The following is a 22,261-nucleotide window of genomic DNA, read 5'->3' as shown; positions in this document are numbered from 1 at the left end:
TGTTTGAGTGCATCGACTTCATTGACTGACTTCATTGAGAGGAGAACTGGTGCACTGTTCCTTTAAATGGAGGGGAGAGAGAAAGCTGAGGAGACGTAGTAGAAACAGGGGGGTTGGTTGTTGTTTCCACTTTCTCTTCTCCGACTCGGAGGTGAGCGTGTCGGGCTGGGAGAGGTTTTACTACAAGAAAGAAAGAAAGAAAGAAAGAAAGAAAGAAAGAAAGAAAGAGAAGGAAGGGAAAACAAACAAAGAGACAAAGAAAGAAGAAAAAAAAAACTTCAGAGGAAATTCCTGGAAAGAGCCGCTCATCCTTCAAGGATTTTTTCCTGACAGCAGAACAGTTTTAAGGCGGAATTATCCCTGATTGGGGCGTCCTTAAGAGCATGTTGGGAACAAACCTCTAATTAGGAGCTTATTTTTACAGGATCTAAACTGGAATATCTTTGTCCTCCTGCTGCCTGTGAGGCGTGAACAGGTGTGAGGCGACTTTCTCGGAGGAATTCTCGAAACATTCGCAACTGAAACTCACTTTAAAGCAACAGATTGTTCCTGAAATAAGTCAAGTTGACTCTAAACACTGAAGAGTTCTTTGTTTTCCTTCAAGATATAAATAAATATTTGCACCACTTCCATGTATTTCCATGACCTGTGACCTGCTGGGTGTTCAGCTAATACCCCGAGGACACGATCAATCAATCGCTATTGATTATTGATCCACAAGGAGCTGACAGGAAAAATCAGCTGCTTGCTCACAGCCTGAAGGTGAGATCTGAAGATGGCTCAGAAGGAGGCAGGAACGCAGCAGGGGAGAGTTAAAACTGAGGACAATGTAGGGGCCAAAGTCGTGGCCGGGGGCCCGGCGGCGGGCGGAGGAGTGGTGGTGGAGGTCCGGGAGAAGAAGGGACCCCTGAGGGCTGCGATACCCACAATGCCTTTCCCTCTGGCGGTCATCTGTCTCTTTCTGAACACCTTCATACCTGGACTAGGTGAGCAGGAAACCACACGTTCTCCTCTTGTTTGCATCTGATTTCTTGGCTGTTCTGTGATTGCTTTCTGCGTTTGCGAGCGGCGAGGGGAGAAGTGAGGTTGAAAATAGCGAAACGAGACACTGGGGGGTCGTAAAGCCGGGCGGTGGGGCGACACGAAGCCAAACAAATCAAATGAACAACACAGCAGCTGTGAGAAAAGTTTGCAGGAGCTGATAAGGTTGGAAAAAAACCTTCCTGAGTGTGTTTCTAGGAGCTATTTTTGCTGTGCAGACTGTGTTTGTACGTCGTATGTTGTCAGAACCCATTCGCACCTCCAGTTAGAAGCAGAGCATCGGGGTGTAAAACGCTCCCAGGCTGCCGGGTGTTGGCGCTAACGGCAGGAGCTGCAGGTACAAATGTCACCATCGTTACGGGAAACAAGACCGTGGGCTGCACGGCTGAGGCCAGATGATTATTTAGAGATTATTACACTAAATATTTCTATTGCACTTTGGTATTTGGATAAACAGAGCGCTGCTTTTACTTCCATGTTGTGCTACTTTACAGCTAACGTACAGATCTGCATTGAAATAACACAGAAAGATGAAAAAGTGGAGCTGAAAATCTAAAATACATTTTAAAAATGCCATAAACTAGGAAAAAACAGAGCTTATAGGGCAGCACAGTTTGTTTGTGAATACTGAAACTGCAGTTATTTATGATTAATGACTGATTTTATGGATGAAATATGTTTTTACTGCATAAACCTCAACATCGCAATCGATCTCGTTTGTTTGATTGCAGGAAGCCTCCAATTGTTTTGTCCTTTTCATCACTGCAATGGGTTCAAACCTTTTCAGTAACGTTCCCACAACGTTGGGTGTTGTTATCTACGAGTTCTAGTAATGTTTTAAGAAAGAACGTCTTATGGATTTTTACCGCTCTAAATAAAGCCGGATGCTGGATGGAGGACGTCTCAGAGGATCCTCAGAGCAGCACGGATGATTTTTTAAAAATGAAACGTTCCTGTAACCTGACATATCAAAAGGCGGAACATTTTGCCGGCAACGTTCTGAGGATGTTGTTGAGAGAACACATCACTGAACATTGTTCTATAAAAAGGAAGAACGTTCTCAGTGCCACACACAGTCTCGAGAACGTCCAACAGTATTGTCAAACATTTTTAGAACGTTTTTAGTAATACCAGAACATTCTGGGAACGTTTTTGAAATAGAAATAACTTTGAAACTTTCCGAGACCAGCATCAAATGAAATGTCCAGATGTTATGGAGGCCTCAGATAGCAGATGTTTTATAACGTTCCTGTAAAGTGACGTCTTAAATGTGGAACGTTTTGCTTTTTTGTTTAGGGACTGATGACAAATGAAAAATGTCGTCAACACAACATTACAAAAATGTTTTCAAGATGTTAAGGCTTCACATGACAAAATGTTCTTTGGAAAACGTTCCTGAACTGCAACATATTAACAAAGGGAGAACATCGTGGCTGTAATGTTCTTAGGACGTTCTGAGGAGGTTGTTGAGCAAACATATTACGGAATCTATAAAACGTTCCCACAACGTTCCACAGTGATACATGATAACAAAGGAAGAACGTTCTCAGTGCAACTTTCAGTTTGGAGAACGTTAGAACATGACGGTTTGACAATGTTATCACCCAAACATTTTTAGAACGTCTTTAGTTATCCTACATTTAAGAAGAACATTCTGGGAACTAAAGTCGCTTTGCTGCTGAAAACATCAGTAGAACTTTGCAGAATTTTCTCAGAACATTTAAAAAACAAAACAAAAAAACATTCTTTTTTATTTCCGCCAGATGTTATCGAAGCGTCAGACGACAAAATGCTTTTTTGTTGTTGTTTTTTTAAAAGGATGTTTTCAGATGTCTTTCAGTTGTCGCATTTATGTGTTGCTGTTTTTTTCTTTTGTTAAATTGCGCGACACTTTGCTTCACGCCGTTTTAAACGAGCTTTTTAATGAACCTGATTAGTTTTGTCTCCGCTGCTGCGACACAAAAGCACATGAGGGCCGCCAGTTGCTAATTAGATCAATTAATCCAACAGCAGCGGGAGCAGCAGAACAAATGATAACAACACAGAGCGGGAAAAATTTGTTAAAATGGCCCAAATTGAACCCACGAGTGAATCCACTGAGTCAGATGTGAAGGAATGATGGACGTTTCCATGGCGACCAGTGGGACTTCAGTCCATCGCCTGATAACCTCTGGGGCGTCCTCTCCGCCCCTCGGCTCTCATCCGTTAACCGCGTTATCCTCCAGAGACTCGTCTGTCCTCCTCCAATCCCTAAATCGGTTTCCTCGCCGTCTATTTTGCTGCAACGTTCCTTCGATAAATGTCAGAGAAACGGGGTCAGGACCAGATGTGGCCACTGGACTGTGTCACGGTTGCTTTAAGGCGTCATCCATCCATCATCCATCCATCATCCATCCATCCATCCATCCAACCTCGTGTGTGTGTGTGTTTGCACAGTGCCTTGACATTTCATTGAATAGCCGCGGCCAGTTGCCATGACGACGCCAGCCGAGACGAACACACAATGCGTGTGCGAGCGCGCAGCCGCCGCCGTTCGCCTCTAATTGGCCCGAGACTGAAAACAACGACTCGGCTCTGTTCGACCTGCAGCCAAAATAACATTTAAAAAAAAAAAAAAAAAGCATGTCGTGGAGTTCAGACGAGAGCCGGAGATCAGAGTCGCTGAATGAAACCCGGCACGCCGGCTTTAAGGCCGAGTCGGCAACACACAGCCACAAACCACCTGTTTGCTACAAAACGCTGGAATCAAACTTCCAGGGTTTTGCTCAAATACAACAAAACCCTGGAAGCAAACACAGTTTTTTTCCCCCCAAATCTGCTTCATAGCATCACTTTACTAACAAACATGTTCTTTGTTGTGGAATCCGACCGTTTCTGGTGTTTTTTCTTCACTGTGAGCTCATTTTTCACAAGTCACCTCTATGGAAACAGCACAAATGTAAAAAAAAAAAAAAAACAGTATAAAGATGTTTAAATGTCTTCGTCACTGCACAGAAATGACAGTTACTTATGATTTCAGTGCAAAAAGACCCAAAAAAACCAAACCCAAAACATTAAACTGCTTCCTTTTTAAGTAAACGTTGGTTGACTGAACAAACTACAGCTGCTTGTTTTTTAGATAAAGTTTGTCAACGCTGCTGCAACTGGCTGCAAACTACTAATAAAGAAGAAATACAACACTTTTATGAAATAAAAATATTCTCTTTATAAATATCCATTAAGATGCAGCATCTAGACAATGATCTGAGCTTAAACTGGACTGGTTCTGTTGGAAAGCAGACGTTAGATGAGTTGTATTTGTTGGCTGAAGTGCAGAAGAGAAGGAATTTGGGCTCCATTGTTTTCAGCGTGAGTTTGAAGCTGCAGCAACAGAAAACTTTTGCACATCTGCAGCCATAAAACCATCAAACATGGTTGTTAGTGCTTTGGCCTGGTCTGATTTGTTGTTGAACCACTTTTGTTCATATTTTGATGCCGTTTCATTGAAGTGAGTAAGTTTGACGTGAAACCAGCCACAGACCTGTTGTTCTATCCACCATCTTTGTCCATCGTCATTGTAGTGTTCCTAACCAACAGACTTTAATAATAATGGAGGATGTTCAAGCTGTAATTTATCTAAGTTGGAGTTTTAAATCTTAAAATTTGTTCAGTAAACATTTGAGCCAATCCGAGAGTCCCGAACTGAAAACATTTGGTACAAATACACACTGCTCATCAGCCGTAGAAAGATGTTCCACCATCAGATGTAGATTCTGTGTGTTTTTTCGGTTTCTGGCTGATGAATAGAGTCATTTTGGTGATTTTTTTTTAGAGATAATAAACCCTTTAAAGCCCCGGGGTAAAATCTGTACAAAAATGTAAGTATAAAAACTTTACAGACGATTTGTGGAGATAAAATCAGACCGGTGTAAAACAACGTTTCATATTCAGGAATGTTTTCTGACAGTTAACATGTTTTAGGAGAGTTTTATAAACCTTCAGCATCTCTCCTCCCGTCCTGCACGTTTCGTCTCTTTTGCATGTTTTGAAAAACGTTGCTGCGACAAAGACGGAGTTAAAACCAGCTGTTGGCTTCACAGCGTAAACCGACTGAAGAGCTGCGAACGTGAACACACGGTTAACGTGAGCTTTGGCATTTACCATAAGAGGATCGGAAAGCTTCGACAACCGGAGTGAATGTATGATTCAGAGGTCACATGTTTCTGTGCACACGTATGTTGATATGTGACACCGGAGTCCTCTTAGAAAGGCTCCATGTGCATGTTTTACACAGAGTATGTGGTTTAGTTATGCTAAAATTAGCCATGTTCGTCTCTCTGTGTCTTTGCAGCAGTGGAGGCAGAAACATTTCCCAATAATGAGGCTGTGGGAGCTGCACTTAAGTTGATTACTGTGATTTATTGATTTTGCAAGCGAGCACCAGGAGCAGGTGGTGGAGCGGCTGTCCTATGAGCTGTGGGTGAATATTATCTGCAAGACTTCAGTAAAAAAAACAAAAACAACCTAAGGGCACGAAAAGATCTGCATCCTCGTGGCTTTTACTGCATTTCATTAGCAATAAATGCAACTGACTTGATGAGCTACGAAACAATACTTGAGGACTTTTGGAGTCTGGTGTGCAGCAAAACACACGATGAAACACTGCTGGTCGGAAATAGGAAGTTTTAAACCTGCATTCCCTCTAGCAGCCAGCAGGGGGCAAATCCGGTTGCAAAAAGAAGTCTGATCAGAAAGTGAGCCTCCTTCTTGTTTTATTTGTTGCCTCAGTAAACTGTTTCCTAATGAGTTTATGGTCTCAGTCACTAGTTTCACGTCTCTGTTGATAAAGAATGATGTTAATTTAATGAATTATGGCTCCATTCAGATGAAAACATACGATAAAGCAGCGCATGATTTAGGACGGACACGGGACCCTTTGTTTGTGACGTACAGTTTTAAAAAGACCAACATGGCAAACGATAGTCCACAAACCAGTGGGTTCGTTTTCATCTTTTATATACAATATGTGGGACAAACACGAAATCTGCATCTGCAAACTGGTCCATCTTTCATATTACTGGTGCTTTATAATGTTTCCCATTCACACATTAATGCTGGCGGAGCTGCTAGCTGCAAGGTGCTAGCCTGCGATTGAGCAACTCGCGGTTTAGCATCTTGCCAAAGGACACTTTGGCACGTGGAGGGATTGAACTGGTGGATTCGTGGACAACCAGCTGCACACATATGTTGCTAGCTGGCTAGCTTTAGTTAGCCCCTGGTGGTTGCAGGGTTTGTGCAGGACAGGGCTACTTGAGAGCTTTTTCTAAAGTTCATATTCTGCTTTTTGGTTCCACTTTTCCTTCAGTGTGTTTAAAAGTTGCATGTAAAAGTCCACAGAAAACTCCTTAAATGCCAGAAACACCGCATGTGAAGTCCAGTTTTCCTTCTGTTACTTATCGACATCATCATGTAACACGTTAGCATGACTCCTGCTAGCAGCTACCAAAAAATGAGCTCCTTCCTCACACATTAGAGCTCCACCTGTCTGTCTATGCTCACAGTTCTGAGGTTCCTAACTACCTTTACCTGGCTTTAGTCGGACCATCTGACCAATCAGAGCAGACTGGGCTTTTCGGGGGGGGGTCTTTAAAGAGACGGTCGCAAAAACGAAGCATTTCAGACAGAAAAGGAGCTGCTGCAGTGCACACTACGAGGAAAACAATGTCTTTTTGGACATTAAAGCATGTAAACATAAACTAATACACCCTAAAATACAGATATAAACCTGGAAATGTGCAGAATCTGGGCTCTTTAAAGCGACATAAGCATGAACAGGTATTAAATATGTGCTTTGATCTAAAATAAATGCTTAAAATTCATGTTTTGAATACGTAAGTAATGTGTATAGTTTCTGTATATTAAAGCTTGTGAACACATACTTGTAAACCCCAAAAAACACATCTATAAACCTGTAGATGTGCAGAATCTGGGGTCTCTAAACAAACACAGACGCATGAAACTAATATGAAATGCACGCTTGGATCGAAAATAAACGCCTAAAATAAATGTTTTAAATATATAAATAGTGCGCGTAGCTTCAGTACAATAAAGCTCGTAAACATATTCCAACTGTGAACCAATAAAAACCCTCGTTTTCTATGAATCCATGAGATATTGTCCTGAAGCAGCCGCTTCAGTCTCCGTTGTTCAGAAGCCAGAGAAGAGCTTCTTCAGTGAATATTACGTTTCTTTGGAGTCGTTTAAAACCAACCAAAGCCGGCCTCGTGCGCTCGACTCTACAAGTAATGAGATTACTTGAGGAGGTAACTTCTCCCGCGCTGCTCCTCCTCTGATTTCCCCTCCGTTCTGTTCCTGGCGGGGTTTTTCCTCCACGTCTGCCTCTGACACCCGCACACCCCGTCATTAACCTCCCACACCAGCAGTGGGTGCTCCTCTGTGTAATCACAGTAATTAGTCTGGCTAATATCCAGGCGCTACACGCACCCAGGACGCTCCGCATGCCACGCACAAAGCATCCGAGAGCTTTTCACACGCCGACGATTGTTCGCCGAGATTTCTCTGGCGGAGAATTCAAAAGGTTTATTATTAAAAACCTGATTATTGCGGCGGAGCGTTGGACGCCGACGTTCGATTTATTTCCTCAGAAGTTCGCTTTGTTCGGTCTGAAAGATGTTTTTCTCTGGGTTTCTCTGTCCGCTGTCATGTTTGAAGCAAAAAGCAAAACTAAAAGCTTTTCTTGGTTAAAAAAACCTCAACAGATCAGACTTCTCCTCCACCAGTGGACATTAGAGCAGAATCAGCAGGCGATTCATCAATCTGACAGTAAATTAACCGTCTCAACCTCCAGCACTTTCACATTGCTCCTCACTGTGGCTCATTTTTCATCAAAGTCCTGCAGCTCAACAGAAACAACATGAAGGAGAGAGAACTCAGAGACGTCTTCTGTGCAGGAAGATCGACAGAAACCATAGAGAAGAAGAACCAAAGTTAAAAAAAACTTCCAGATGTCAACAGATGTTATCAACACTAGAAAGAAATGGAGGCTTCACATCCTGCAGATGTTGAGCTATCTCCATGTTTCCAGCCTCTACAGACTTTTCCTCTCTGCTCTGCTCATCAGATGTAGAAAGATGTTCCACCATCAGCTGGATGTATCTCCAACATCTGGTTCCTCTGTTCTCTGGTTCTGATCCGTGCTGCATTTATTCATTGATCCAGTAGGTTGGGTTTTCCTCTCAGTCCTCATCTTGTTGGTTGTTGAGCTGCGATTTACAAACTGCTCTTTGCAAAGTTTACAATCAACCTTTTGGGCTAAAATGCCGCCACACCAACATCTGCTTTGACACGGTGTTGGACGGTTTGGAGCCAACTTTGAGTAAAAGTTTAGAAAAAGGTAAATAAGTTCAGATTTGTCAGGGATGTTCATCGTCTGTTCAGCCAGAAATGATCAATCAGTCTTGGATGTCTGATCATGTCGAGCTTTTCTCTTTATGAAAGGCTGTTTGACAACTTTTAAATTAGTCAAAAACTATTTTGATGAGTCTGTTTGAGTCATTTTTAAAAAGAAAAACAGCCTAAATTCTCCATAAATGTGAACATTTCCAGGTTTCTTTCCTCCTCTGTGACGGTTGTGGACAAAACACGACATTTTAAATCTACTAATTTAAGTTACACACAGTATTAAGCTGATGCCACACCGTTCATCAAAACGATGTTTGCAGCTTAAAAACTAAATTATTGTCTCTTGTATTAGATTTTCTAGAGTCCAGCTCTGGTGGTCGGACATCATCTCATTGGCAGGGACAGAAAACATTCAATCCTTCCAACAAAAACCCCACAAAATCTGACAGGAAACCAACTGTTCGGCTACCTGACGGAGCCGGCAGGAAGCTGGACGTCGAGCAGAAAAATCTCTGACAAACGTGTAAACGGAGGGAGGGCTTTTTTTGTGCCAGTCTCAGATGGAAGTGATGCGTAAGCGTTGGGCGAGCAGCTTGCCGTCAGTCGCAGCTCATGTGCGGAGGCGGGCGAATCCACCGGCAGCCAGAGCATCTGCTGGTGGGCGTGGCCTCGGCGACCCCAAAATTCCTCCGTCTGATTTCATCCTGCTGCTGCTGCTCTTTCTGCGATCAGACGCTTTGAAACGAGCAAGAAAAAAAAAAAAGAGCTAAATGCATGTCTGATTCTCCTCCGTTCGTTTGAAGGTTTTCTCTGTTTGACCTTTTGAAGATCCAGATGAGGCCTCCGGAGGTAAACACTGCTGCTCTGGTATCTGCTGGACGGTTTCTTTATGGAAACAGACTGACAGCAGCAGCGATAAGAAGCGAAGCCATCACGCTCCGGTTTTACCTTTTTCCTCCGGAGAACGGAGCTGCTGCCTCCCTCCCACCCCCCACCTGCTCGCTTATTTCAAATCCTCTTATGTGACAAGAAAAGTAGGAGGCCAGGGCCGCGACGCCCACCAGACGCTTCATGTGTCGCGTTCGCAGCATTCAGCGGAGCATTTAGAAGAAGAAAAAGAGTCCAAATATCAGCTGATGGTCTGAATAATTTATGAAAGCGCTTCTTGGACTTAATGACTCAACGGCTGAGAGAAAGAAAAAAAGGAACACCTCACATTCAGACAGTTTTACAAAACAGAAACGAGACTTTGTGAATAAATGTGAATGTAGTAATGATCCTGGAGACAGACGGAGGCTTCATTCAGCTCCTGTTGTGACGATTTTATCAATAAAAGCTGATGAACTGCAGAATGCCTTCAGGTCTGTCTGTAGAGGCTGAACCATGAGAATGATTAACGTGAGCTGGCATCCGTCACCAGTGTTTAGGTTTAAAAATGCACGAGCCTCACGGAAATATTAAACTACTCTCTGGTCCACTTGGAGAACATGTGTCTCCATTTTTGGTGCTACTTCCGAGTAGGGCTGTCAATTTAATCAATCAATCAGTCAGACTTCTCATACAAACAGAAAGAGCTTTACAGTAAATAAAACAACACAAACAACCTCCCACCACAGTCAAGATATCAATGAAAGGAAGATTTGAGGAAACGCTGTCCTGAGAGTCGGCGTACTGTGAGCCCTCCTTCTGGTCTGAGTTAGAACTCGTGCTGCCGAGTTTTGAAGACGTTGGATGTTTAGTCGTTCTCAGAGAGTCCAGATAGGAGAACGTTACAGTAATAAACGCATTTATTAGTGTCTCTGCTTTGGTTTTTGAGCGTCCTGGTTGGAGTCTAGTCATATTATTTAAATGATAAAAAGCCAACTTGGTCAAATTTTGAATGTGGGGCTCGAGTCCAAGATGACTCCCAGATTTCTAATTTGTTTACATCGTTTTAATACCTTCACCTTTGGTCGTCGGCACCATCGATACACCTCTAGTTAGCTGCTGTGGCTGAGATGCTATGCAGCCAGCCACCACTAGCCGGCGCTGTGGCTCCTAAATCAGTGCAGTTTGTTCGTATTTTGATCTAGAAAATTAACTGAAGTTGCAAAAATAAACCACATTTGTGGATGTTAGTCTGCAAGGCCGCTAGCGTTAGCACATTAGCAACACTCTGCAAACCAATACGTCGTCATTTTCCTGCTGATCTGCTCGAAAACAAAATAAAAAGTTCACGACAGCAACGCCTGCACTGACTGACGCCAAATAAACGGTGCTGAGGTGTGAAATGAACCATCCAGACTGGACGTTTTCTCAAGTTTAGACTCGTTAAGCTAACGAACGCTAAGAATGTCCGTATAACTGGTGAAAGTGTTTAGTTTGGAATCTGTCAAAACTTTCTAGATTTTAGTTGTTTTTTCAGGTTTTTTGCAGCCATGAAGGCGTTCAGGTGGAGAGCTGATGCTGGATGTCAAAATAAAACGTGAGATTTGTGTAAAAATGCACAGAAACCGACTGAAACACTGAACATGTCATTGATAAATAAAAAAAACCACAGAGATCCGGAGAGTAAACACCGCACGTCTTATTCCCAAAGAAGCGTTGTCATGGAAACGCCGGGTAATGAAATAAGCCGATTGGTGACGTGCAGATGTGCGGAGCGTCTACTGTACAGCGAGCGGCTCCTGGCAGGCCTCCACATATCAGATAAACACCCATATTGGATTTCATTCAGGCGGCCGAGCGCCGTCCGCCCAGAGAATCCCAGCAGCAGGTCGACGTCTGTGGGCTTCGTCTCGGCCGTAAACACAGTCGGCTGAGAATAAAAGAGCCGAAAGAGTTCACGGCCGAGGTTACGGCTCGTCTGCTAACGGCCACGACTCCTTCACTACGGGCACAAGAAGCATGAAAGTCAGCCGTGGGTTTGTGCAGCTTCAGATGCTTCCACAGACGACACTAAAACCGCAGCGTTCAGGCTGTTTGGTCTTTTTTTGAATTTATGCAAAGAAATGAAGCCGACAGACGTTTGCTGTAAATAACTGCTGAAGCTCAGGTGTTTGTGCCACATCAGGATGGGCTCATGCTGATTCACAGTAATTAAATGGGTTTATATCATATATTAAATGACTGTTGTCAGTTATTTTTACATCCATGGACAGAGATAACAAACTCCTGCACATGTCAGTAGGCTCAGAAGGAGAAACGTGTTGTTGTCGTGTGAATAAGTGCATGTAAAACTTAAAAAAAAGGACGTTTTTAACCTAAAGCGTGTATTTTAACCTGAAGCTAACCAAGTGGAAGCCACAGCATCCATATATAAATACATCAGCAGTGAATTAAAGCTTATTGTTCTGTGATGTCATGAGATCTTGTCTTTAATTTAACAAAACACCTGTTGAGAAAATTATTAGTTTTTTTCCTTCATAAACATCATTTTTCTTTCAATTAATGGCAAATATCAGTAAAATCATGATATGTTTTTGCAAATTTAATACAGTAAAAAACAGTGTAGTTTTACATTTAGGTAAAAGAATGATTTTAAAAATACAGATTTTTTAAGTCACCTAAATTGACATTTTGTTCATTTTTTGAGTGATTAACGTGTAAATAAATATGTTTTATGATGATATGATTTTAATAGTTATCTGTGATTGAACAAAAGAATGATCATGTTTACTTTTAAAATATGTAATTTTTCTGTCAAATAACCACAAATATCTGTAAAATAATTCTGTTTCTGCCTTACTATGACCGATAACTACTGAGAACAGACGGTTGATGTTCTAGAGTCTGGAGGATGAATGATCAGGATTCTCTTTGGTTTATGACCAAACAACCTGTAAAGCTAAAGACCTTTAGCTAAGTCGTTGTGTTTATTGCTAATTAACAGACGATGGTGACTAAACGAGGTCGATGTCTCCTGTGAAGCTTCAGTGGATCAGCTCAGAGCCCGGCTGTGTGGTAGAAGCTCGTCTCTGGATTCTGTTTTAGCTGCTGGACTGTGAACGTGTTCATGTGATCCACTAAACTCTGTGTTCTTGTGTCTCCTCCGTCCTGCAGGAACCTTCATCTCGGCCTTCACGGTCCTGTGCGGCGCTCGCAGCGAGCTGATCTCCGAGCGAGGCGTCTGCTGCGTGTTCTGGCTCAACGTGGCGGCGGCCTTCATCCAGATCCTGACAGCCGTCATCATGGTCGGATGGATCATGAGCATCTTCTGGGGGATGGACATGGTCATCCTGGCGAGTCAGTGGCTGTCGGCTTGTGTTTGTCACCGTTCTGCTCCTTTTTCTTTCCTCTTGCTCTCGTCTGTCTTTTGTTCGTCTCACAGCTGCTCCAGACGTGTTTGATGGTTTTAAAGCAGGAAAATCTGATAATAACGTTAAGAAAACATCCTCGGGTGGTTTTGTTCTGCTTTTCTGCCATTTAAACACAAAAGATCTGCTTCTTCTGAGATCGTTTAAAATTCTTCCAGACTACAGAACCTTTCACACAAAAAAAATTATTATAGAACCAATTTAAAATATTGACTTTTCAGCATTGACATCGTAGATTATGCTGACTCATCAGGTAAAAGACTTGTTGATTGTGTTAATGTTTGTTTGTTTACAGCATCTATACTGTAAAATATTTCTATATTTAAAAAAAAAATTTAAAACCAGTTTTTACTCTTTTTTTTTTTTTTTTAAACAGTTTACTGATATTTTATAGAATTTCTTCGTACAAAAGTCACTGAAAAAAGTCTGACTATTAAAGAAACTGGACAATAATGTTAAAAATCCATATTTTTATAAACAGTAATTTGCTCTTTTTCAACATTTGACTCTAAAATAATCATTTTTACAGGATTTAAATCAGCAAAAAAGTCATTATGCACAGATATTCATCATGTATATCTTGTAAAATCACACAAAAGATACTAATTTACATCTTTTTTAATCAACTGTAAAACTGCACAGTTTTTACTGGATTTAAATTAGCAAAAAAAAAATATTATTCAGATACTTACTGTTATTTTAATTGTTTTTATGCACACATTTATTTATTTTACAATTTTATTACAACATTTATTCTGAAGCCTTGAGCTGTCAGGTTTTAAATGGGATTTTTATTTGTTTATTTATTTTTAAACTGTGCACCAACATTAACAAAACCTCAGCATAACGTCAGAGTCGTCCTTCAAGGATGCAAAATGCAGCTCCGGAAAAACAAAACAAACGCTGGAAAAGGGTTTTACGTGGCAGAAACATCAGACTGAAGCAAGAGGAGAAATAAAAAGCAGCAGCAGCAGCAGAGGTAGAAGCAGGCAACGGAGATGGAGAGGTCGGCTAATTCTGCCGCCTTCTCTGTCAGGAAGCAGCATCTCCTCCTGCAGCGCTAATGCACGAACAGACACGTGCACACGCATGTGCACGTGCACACGGAGTCACCGTTGTCTCAGTGCAGCCTTTGAATTACCACCACTGTCTCCTTTGTGTGCACGTCTGACTGTATGAGGTAATTGCTGCCTGCAAACCAAAGTGTGCTGCATGTGTGTGTGTGTGTGTGTGTGTGTGCATATGTGTGTGTGCATGTGTGTGTGCGTGTGTGTGTGTGTGTGCATGTGTGTGCATGTGCATGTGTGTGTGTGTGTGTGCGTGCGTGTGTGCATGTGCATGTGTGTGTGCGTGGGAGTGAGCGCCCCCCGGTGTGTTTCTGCTCGCTGCTGTTCAGGCCTCGGGGCTCAAACCGACGCTGAAACCACCGTTTGCTCAGAAGGTCGATGATTATTCAGCCGTTCATCAGCTCGCTGCATCAGTTTGTGTCATAAATCTCTCAGAAACTGGGCTGAACTGGGCTGAACTGGGCTGAACTGGGCTGAACTGGGCTGCGTGTGCTCTCTAATGAGCCCGTGTTGCATATCATCAGCGTATTACTTCTTCTTCCTGCATCCATCTAATGATCTCGGTATTATCTGCCTCCCACTGATCTGCCTCCATCTAATCACTGCTCTTCTCCTACATTATTCCTCCCCCGTCTCCTCTTCTTCTTCGTCTTCACTTTATTTTTACTCCCCCTCTGTTCCCGCCTCATCCATCCTGCACACCAGGACTGTGTTTCTGCAGCTGCCTTCATCTGATCATGTCGTTTATTCACATCTGAAGTGAGGCCACTTGGAGAAAAAAAAAAAAAAAAAGTGAAATTTGTGAAACTAACCGCCTCTTTTCTTGTGTTTTTTTTTCCCTCCCTGCTCGCCTTCGTCGTCCAAGTTTCTGACGGTAGGTGTTTGTCTTGTCTCTCTTACTATCAACGCTCTCCTGCTGAGCTGATCAAACCGTGGAGAGAAGCTCCACTACGTTTAAACAGAGACGTGCAGAATCCAAAACAAATAACTTCCCAGGCCGAGAGACGCTTATAGCAGCACCGCAGTTCTCATGATCTCCTTCATCTGGGTCACTCGCTATTCTCACAAACCTCTCAAGTTCGAGGCAGAAAAGTTCATTTCTGACCCCAGAAAAAGCAGTTTGACAGCTCGTAGCTAACATACAGGCCAAACCAACTTTATCCACAAGCAGCACCGATGCTGCCTGTGAGGAAGCTCAAGGAACGCCACCAAAGTCATGTTTCTGGGTTTCATTAGCAAAAAAAGGAACATTTTACAAAAATAACGTGCTGTTTCCAGTCACTACACTGTAAAATTATTATTTTTAAAAACTGGGGAAAGAAATAGTAATATTCCAGCAAACTGGTGCACAAAAAACTCATGTAAAATAATTAATTAAGTAATTATTGATTATTACAATATAGTTTCTTGCCTTAATGTTGTACCAGATTTAAGATTTTTTTTTATGTTTCATGAATAATAGTAATTTTTAAAAAGTGCCTTTAATTGTTTGGTTTTATTGATTTAGTCTATATATTGCTATATAACTAATAATTAAGGTTTGGTTTATGGTTTGTAGCTTGTCTATGTGACAGATCTTGATGCTAAGAATGCATGTCTACCTTTAAAGTTAATTAAAAGAACAGATATTAAACAAATACTCACCCTTATGATTGTAATATTAAACTGTTAATACAGCTTACCTAAAAATGTGTGTTTCTATGATATTTCACATTAGATCATGTAAAGACACGGTCAGAATTTTAATAACGTTTAACGTATTTCAAAAAAGCTGTAAAATAAAAATGAAAAATTCTGTAAAATTACAATTTTTAGTTTATGTTGTTTACAGTGTTGTTTGATGGAACACCAGCACTACGTTCTGTTTCCACTCTTTCCTTAAATGACTTTGATTAGGTTGAAGATATCTTTAAGAAAACTTAAATGAACCAAAAGCTGAAAACGTTTGCAGAACTTTCTCGGAATGTTTTTGGAACCAAAGAAATAAAAATTCTAAAAATCAGAAATAACAGTAAAACAGTCAGAGGACGACTTTATCTGCACCGATTACTTTTAATACTTTAAGTACATTTTTCTGAACATACCCACATATTGTTGCTTATACTGTCGATGCAGGAATTTTACCAGAAATGTTTTTAAATATTTTATGCAGCTGCTTTACAAAAGCTGACGTTGTGGTCGGTTCCATCCTCAGGCTGCAGAGAACAAGGAGTTCCTCAGGACGTCTGAGAGACGTCGGATGCCACGGACAGTTTGACCCCTTTGACTTCCAGAAGCCGAAACCTTCGCGGCGACCACAAGGCGGGAAAACGGCGAATTCAAGTGACTGGTCTCCATGGAAACCTTCAATCGCCGTCTGCTGATTGGCCGAGAGCCGCGTTCGCCGTTCTCAAAGGGGAACCGGAAAAGAGACTCAAACTGTACAGACGGAGGAGAAGGAAGACGACGTGTTTGTAGTTTGTGGCGTGATTATAACGGTGATTTTTGATATTTTTTATTTGATTTAAACCTAATATGAAGCTGTAGAAACCTTTGTTGAGAGGACGGAGACGGAGGGACAGCTGACCTGCATGTGATGCAACTGAAAAGCTTGTAAATCCAGCTGCTGCAAAGCGTTGACTCGGCCGAGCTCTGGTCTGAAGCTACTTTCAGTGTTAAATGTCATCGCTTCATTGCAAAAAAAAAAAAAAAAAAAAAAAAGGTGTCGTTCCAAATTTGCTAGCGTTAGCTTTAGCCTCTGGTGTGTCGTCGTGGCCTCGTTACGCCGTCACCGTGACGCTGCTCTGATGATGTACGATGTGCTTCTTTTAATGCTTTTTAACAATATTCAAGGTTCTCTCGTGGTTCATTAAGCCCTTCTCAGACATGGAAGACGTGACGCTGCTGCTTCGTCAGCGTACAAACCAGACGGGACATCAAGCGATGTTCTCATGACAGAAAACTAAATCCAGTGTGAATCATTTAAAGCACCTGATTAGTGCCGATGGCGTCCACTGATCCTGATCCAAGTGATTAATGAAGTGATGCTCGTTGTCTTTGGAGACGTTGGTGTGGATCCTGCTGCAGGTTTTTAATAAACTCAGAGTCTAAACCAGTTAAACTTTACTTTGGGCCACTTGTGGGACCTGCAAGTAAATCATCGATCGTCCGTCTCCATGTCAGGGATCAGCTGTAAGTAACTGATGAAGTGATGCATAACCGTGAGCAGCTCATGTGGATCCTGATGCTGCAAGTGTTTAATAAACTCAGAGGAAATCGTCCTAAACAGCAGGAAGCAACCATCAAACTTCACCTTCGGCCACTTAAAAGCTGGATTACATTCATTAGTGATGAGCGTCATTAACGTTCTAATTGGAATTATTTCTCTTATAACACATCTACAGCTGGTTTTGTTCACTACATATGAGGAATATTAGGTACACACAATTAATTAATTGGAAATTAAGAATTTTACGGCCGCTTTAGAGCTTTTTGACCAACCAGTGGACTTTATCTCGGCCCCAGTTGGTGCACCATTAATCATAATTGGAATTATTTCTCTTCTAAACTGGTTTTCTTCACTAGATGTTGGGAATTTTAGGTACAATTAATAATTTCATATAAATGGTCTTGTTGCAGGTGTTTTATAGTTTTTCTCTTGATGAAAGTCAAAGATTCCAGCCGGTTACAGACTATTTATCGAAGTGAACTTGTGTTTTTCGACACATTTTGTGCTTTCAGTTAAACATGTGCAGCTCATGTGGATCCTGCTGCAGGTATTTAACAAAAAACAAACTAAACTTTAGCTCCTGTTTGTCAGATCTTCATTACTGGTGAGTCTCATTAATCTGATCCGTCACAGAAGTTGTATTTTAATGGACGTTTTACTTTGTAATAGATATAAAACTGTAGGAGAAACTCTCTCTGTGATGTTTTTGGACAGCTTGGTGTCATGAAAACCAACCCAAATGCATTTTTATTTTTGTTGTATTTGGCGCCTTTTACCCTCGACTCTACCATCTCATGCGTTATTTTAATAAGTTAAAATGCATAAAACGCATAGAAAAGCTCGCAAAACGTGGCAGAAGCTACACAACTCACATTATTTTAAACCAATGTTGGTGCTGAAATGAGGAAAGATTCTCTCCCCAGATGGTTTTTTGATCAACTCTGAGTACGTTGTGATGTTTGTGGCTCCCTGGTAGTGCGACCACATGCAGCTCAGACTTGTGTTTAAAGCAAAATACGACATCTTTTACAGAAAAGTCAGCAGGTTGCTCGTTCAGACGTGAAGCCAGGACGTTTTAGACGCCGTCAGATTGATAGAAATTAATCTGAATCTGTTCATTAATGACTTAAAACCTGACAATTCGCACAAATCTGTAATTACGGCACCAACATTTCTACCTTTGGAGCGCGTGGTGATCCCACTGTGCTCCATCCATCGTCGTATCTTTGACATTTTTGCTTTTAAACTCGTCTTTAACATCCCAACGCTGCTGCTGCTCTTCACAACGTACCCTTAAATTACAAAGCAGTGTTAAAAGTGACTCACGCTGCTGCTGATAATTATTACCGTGATTTGAATGTTTGAATGCGTACAGCAGCGCCGAAGGGGATGTTACACATTATTCAGGCTTTGTGTCTAATTAACAGGTCTTAAAATACTCGCTCTCATTATTTGGCACCTCAGTCACAACCCCGCCGCTGCTACAAATACAGTTACAGTGACAGGACCGAGGTTTGAAAGCTGAGAATTCGCTGTTTTCCCAAACGTAACGCCACTTATTGTGTTTATATGTGAGCGTCAGATGGATTGTTAGTGATGGAGGATATCTGGAAGAGGGCTAAAACAAGAAGAAATGCGTAAACAATTGTTGGAATTGTTGATCCAAACGAGGCCTTTTCCCATGAAACCAAACCGGCTCGTTTCTCACGCTGGCCCGTTTCCATGGAAAACGTCCAAGAGCATCAAAAGTCAAACAGCCTGAAACTGAAAACCTCAAACCAGCTCGTTATGAGGTCCGCCAGGTCCAAATTACTGTAAATGTAGCTGAAAAAAAACCTGAACGGGCTCCAACAACCACAAAATACTGCTATAAAAAGTACCTTTAAGTACAGAAATGCACATTATGATTCCTTCTAGAAGACGTACGAGGAGCAGGTTGGTTGTGTTTCTACAGAAATCAGGTTGTTTTCAAGCTCAGACAATCTTAAAAAGTCATGTCTACTGTTTAACAAATCGATCAGAAATCACTCAGTTTGAATTAAATGTCCATTATTGATGCAAAAGAATCCCCATTTATGAACCCATTAGTATGTTTAGGGCCAATTGAAAACACCAGAAATAGTTTCACCAATGAGAACGTGGCTGCTTGATATCGACCAACCAGCTGACCTGCAAAAATCAGCCCTAAATAAGTCAGTTCCTCTGTTTTTATTACCAGATGTTGGGCAGTTGAAGTCATGACTGTTCCCATTTGGGTGTAAATTGTCTTTTTACTGCTTTTCTCCTTCTTAAAACTACCACTAGAGATTTCAAACCAAAGACAATTTGATCGAATACAAACTAATCCACCAACCAGTGGACTTTAGCTCCATGTTATGAGCAGCGCCATGTGTAGCTAATTGGAATTATTTCTCTTCTAAACTGGTTTAGAACTGGTTTTGTTAACTAGTTATTGGGAAATTTAGGTAGAGACAATTAATAATTTCATATAAATGGACGTTTTTACATCCGTTTTCTCTCAACAAAGTGACTTCTGTCCAGTCAATAAGCATGAGATTGAAAGCGAGCAAACTGACCAACCAATGGACTTTATCAATATGGGAATATTGGGTACAGACAATTAATTAGTTGGAAATTAAGAATTTTACGGCCGTTTTAGAGCTTTTCGACCAACCAGTGGACTTTATCTTGGCCATAATTGGTGCGCCATCAATCATAATTGGAATCATTTCTCTTCTAAGCTGGTTTTGTTGACTAGATGTTGGGAACTTTAGGGATATACATTTAATAATTTCATATAAATGGTCTTTTTTTGCAGGTTTTCTCTCAATGAAAGTGACTGATTTTTATCCAACCAACAAAAACGGAGCAAACCCATCCTTCAATTCTCCGCTTGGCTTCATTTAAATTCATATTTTTACAGATTATCTTCATTATTTCAGCCGAACGTGCTTCCCAGACTCTTGCTGTTGTTGTTTTTTTATGTTCTGATGTGTAAACGTTGTACAGTGTTTGTGAGAATAAAGACGCTGACGTCCGTGATGAGCTGACTAATCTTCTCCCACGTGGTGAGTCTGCTGCTGGACTTCCTCGACTCTGTGTAGGTGCTGCAGCGTTTGGACTTTCTCCCGCTTTGGATGAACGCTGAGCAGTCGTACAGGTTTAGAAACGACGGCGTGTTTGACTGTAGGATCAGCAGCGTACAGTATTTTATTCTGCATGTATCGTCGATGTTCACGGACCGTAGAGGGAAACACTCTGAGTTAGTTTAAGATTGTAGATTGATTCTGTGGTTTTAATTTGAGGCACAAATCCTGCTATTAAAGCTCATGTTGGTCATAATTACTGACTGAATTTTGCATGATTTTGACTTAACGAGGTGATTATTTCTGGAAACCTGGAAGGTATTTTAATAATTCGCCGCTTCATGCTGGCCTAAAAACACTCACACTTGTTTGTTTTTTCACCTTTTACACTTGATTAGCTTCACATTTAGCGCCCTGCTCGTATTATTTCCTGGTGACAGCTGTTTCTAACCACAGAGCGGGTTCAGGACGAACACATCGTCGTGTAAATAAATAAGCCGTGAATTTGCTTCTGACTCATGAATAAACAAACTTTGACATTTTGTCCTTTACTTCCTGTTATTCCTGGAGAGTCGTTTTTTTCCAGAGAAATTTCTTTTTGAATGTCACCATCAGAGCATTTATCTGCCTGAACGTGCATGTTGCATGGACAGCGGTTGCTCATTTATCGTTCCTAGAGTGTTCTTTTAGGGTTGCACAATGATTTTGGCTTCTGGCAGCTGAATAAACACGATCGACCACAGCAACATATGATTTTTATAAACTGCACAGTGGGGAAATTTTGCATTGTTGCAGCAGCAAAGAAATATCAGTACAAAAATTAAAAAATAAAGCAAAAATATGCACAAGTACTCATTTAGATTGTCTGAATTCCTCCAGATGTGGAAATAAAATGGCACAGATTCTTCTATGAGTAGAACTGATGAAGGAGGATTGATACTGAACAGATCAGATCTATGTTGCATGAAGGAGAACAATTTATTTTGCACAAAGTTTTCAGATGTACAAAATAATCATATTTCACAGGTTTGAGTGTGTTGATGTTGCACCAAAAATAAGTTTTTGTTGTTTTTTTGGGGGGGGAACAGAGCTGGTTGTAAAGTCTGACTTCGTTTCAACTTGTGCAAACTGACATTAGAACAAGTTCGTTCTGGTCTGACGGCTGTCTGAGCTGCAGTAACCGATGGAGACTAGAAGCTTCTCTGTGCAACGCTAACTAGTTAGCATCTACTGTAGTCTGCATGTGAGGCGTTCAGGGAACATCTGTAAACTGTAGCGTCTGTGCATAAGCAGATGTTAGGAGTTTTTCTTTTGCACGGTTAAATTCATATTTTGCTTCTAGAAGATGCTCTGAATTCAGGTGAGGATTAAGGTTTAAGGTTTAATTCTGCACATCAGCAGGAATGTAGCACAATGTGGAAGTGAAGGCAGAGCTCTGTTTAGTTCAATGTGTGTGCAATGACATATTTTGTCCCTAAAATGAACGGCTAATCATGGTGAGGTGTCAATAATGACTAATTATTACTTAGGCCATAATCAAGCTTCCTTTTATTATTTATTTACACTTTTTTCTTTCTGCTGCTGCTGCTGACACCCAGATTCCCTCGACTGTGAGTCAATAAAGTGTCATTTCATCGTCTGTATCTTTGGTTTTTTGTGTTTTTTCTGCTCCAGCTGTCAGTTGAACATCAGACGACACATCAAGAGGAAGTAAAACACCAATATTTGCCCAATAAATCACTCATCAGCAGAACATGTGAAGCTCAAGTGAGAAACAAAACACTGAACGTGTTAGATTCTCCAGTGAGAAGTGAGATTTCCTCGGCTCGGCTCGGCTCGGCTCGGCGCTGCCCAGTTTATCTTATTAACTGTCTTATTAAACGTCTTAATTACTCCACGACTGATGAAGACGATGCTGAGTCACACAGAGGAGGAACCTGGTGGTGGACTTTGTGTTGTGACTTGCAGGCTGTCCTCTCTGACCAAATTAGGATTTCTTTTTCTTTCCTGAGCAGACAGCATCCTCTAAAACTCCCTCTCCGTCGTGTAAACACGACCGCAGTCGAGTTGTTTCTCAGCTCTGCAACGTCAAAACACATTCGGAGACGAAACGCAGCGACGAGGCGAGCTGGAGAAGCTTCCTGAGCGAGCATCTCATCTCAA

The 22,261-nt window shown here is 41.4% G+C and overlaps 1 protein-coding gene across 3 annotated transcripts; it reads left to right on the top strand.

Moving 5' to 3' along the window:
* The first annotated feature begins 135 nt into the window (after nucleotides 1-135).
* Nucleotides 136-20,649, top strand: stum (stum, mechanosensory transduction mediator homolog). Of its 3 annotated transcripts, XR_520813.1 has the most exons (5): nucleotides 136-986; nucleotides 12,484-12,666; nucleotides 14,670-14,678; nucleotides 15,999-17,384; nucleotides 19,478-20,649. XR_520813.1 is itself a non-coding variant. In XM_008297783.1 (4 exons), the coding sequence occupies exons 1-4, from the start codon at nucleotides 776-778 to the stop codon at nucleotides 16,031-16,033; spliced, it is 438 nt and encodes a 145-aa protein (XP_008296005.1). In that variant the 5' UTR covers nucleotides 136-775; the 3' UTR covers nucleotides 16,034-20,649. The 3 variants fall into 3 exon arrangements, 2 of the variants coding, with proteins under 2 accessions (XP_008296005.1, XP_008296004.1); XM_008297783.1 differs by having other exon boundaries at nucleotides 15,999-20,649; XM_008297782.1 differs by lacking the exons at nucleotides 14,670-14,678; nucleotides 15,999-17,384; nucleotides 19,478-20,649 and having other exon boundaries at nucleotides 12,484-12,824.
* The last annotated feature ends 1,612 nt before the right edge of the window (nucleotides 20,650-22,261 follow it).

This window comes from Stegastes partitus, unplaced genomic scaffold (assembly GCF_000690725.1).
Source record: "Stegastes partitus isolate 25-593 unplaced genomic scaffold, Stegastes_partitus-1.0.2 Scaffold1248, whole genome shotgun sequence".
NCBI classification, from domain to species: Eukaryota; Metazoa; Chordata; class Actinopteri; family Pomacentridae; genus Stegastes; species Stegastes partitus.
The sequence above is the reverse complement of the archived record's forward strand: the minus strand, read 5'-3'. Positions and strand labels throughout refer to the sequence as shown.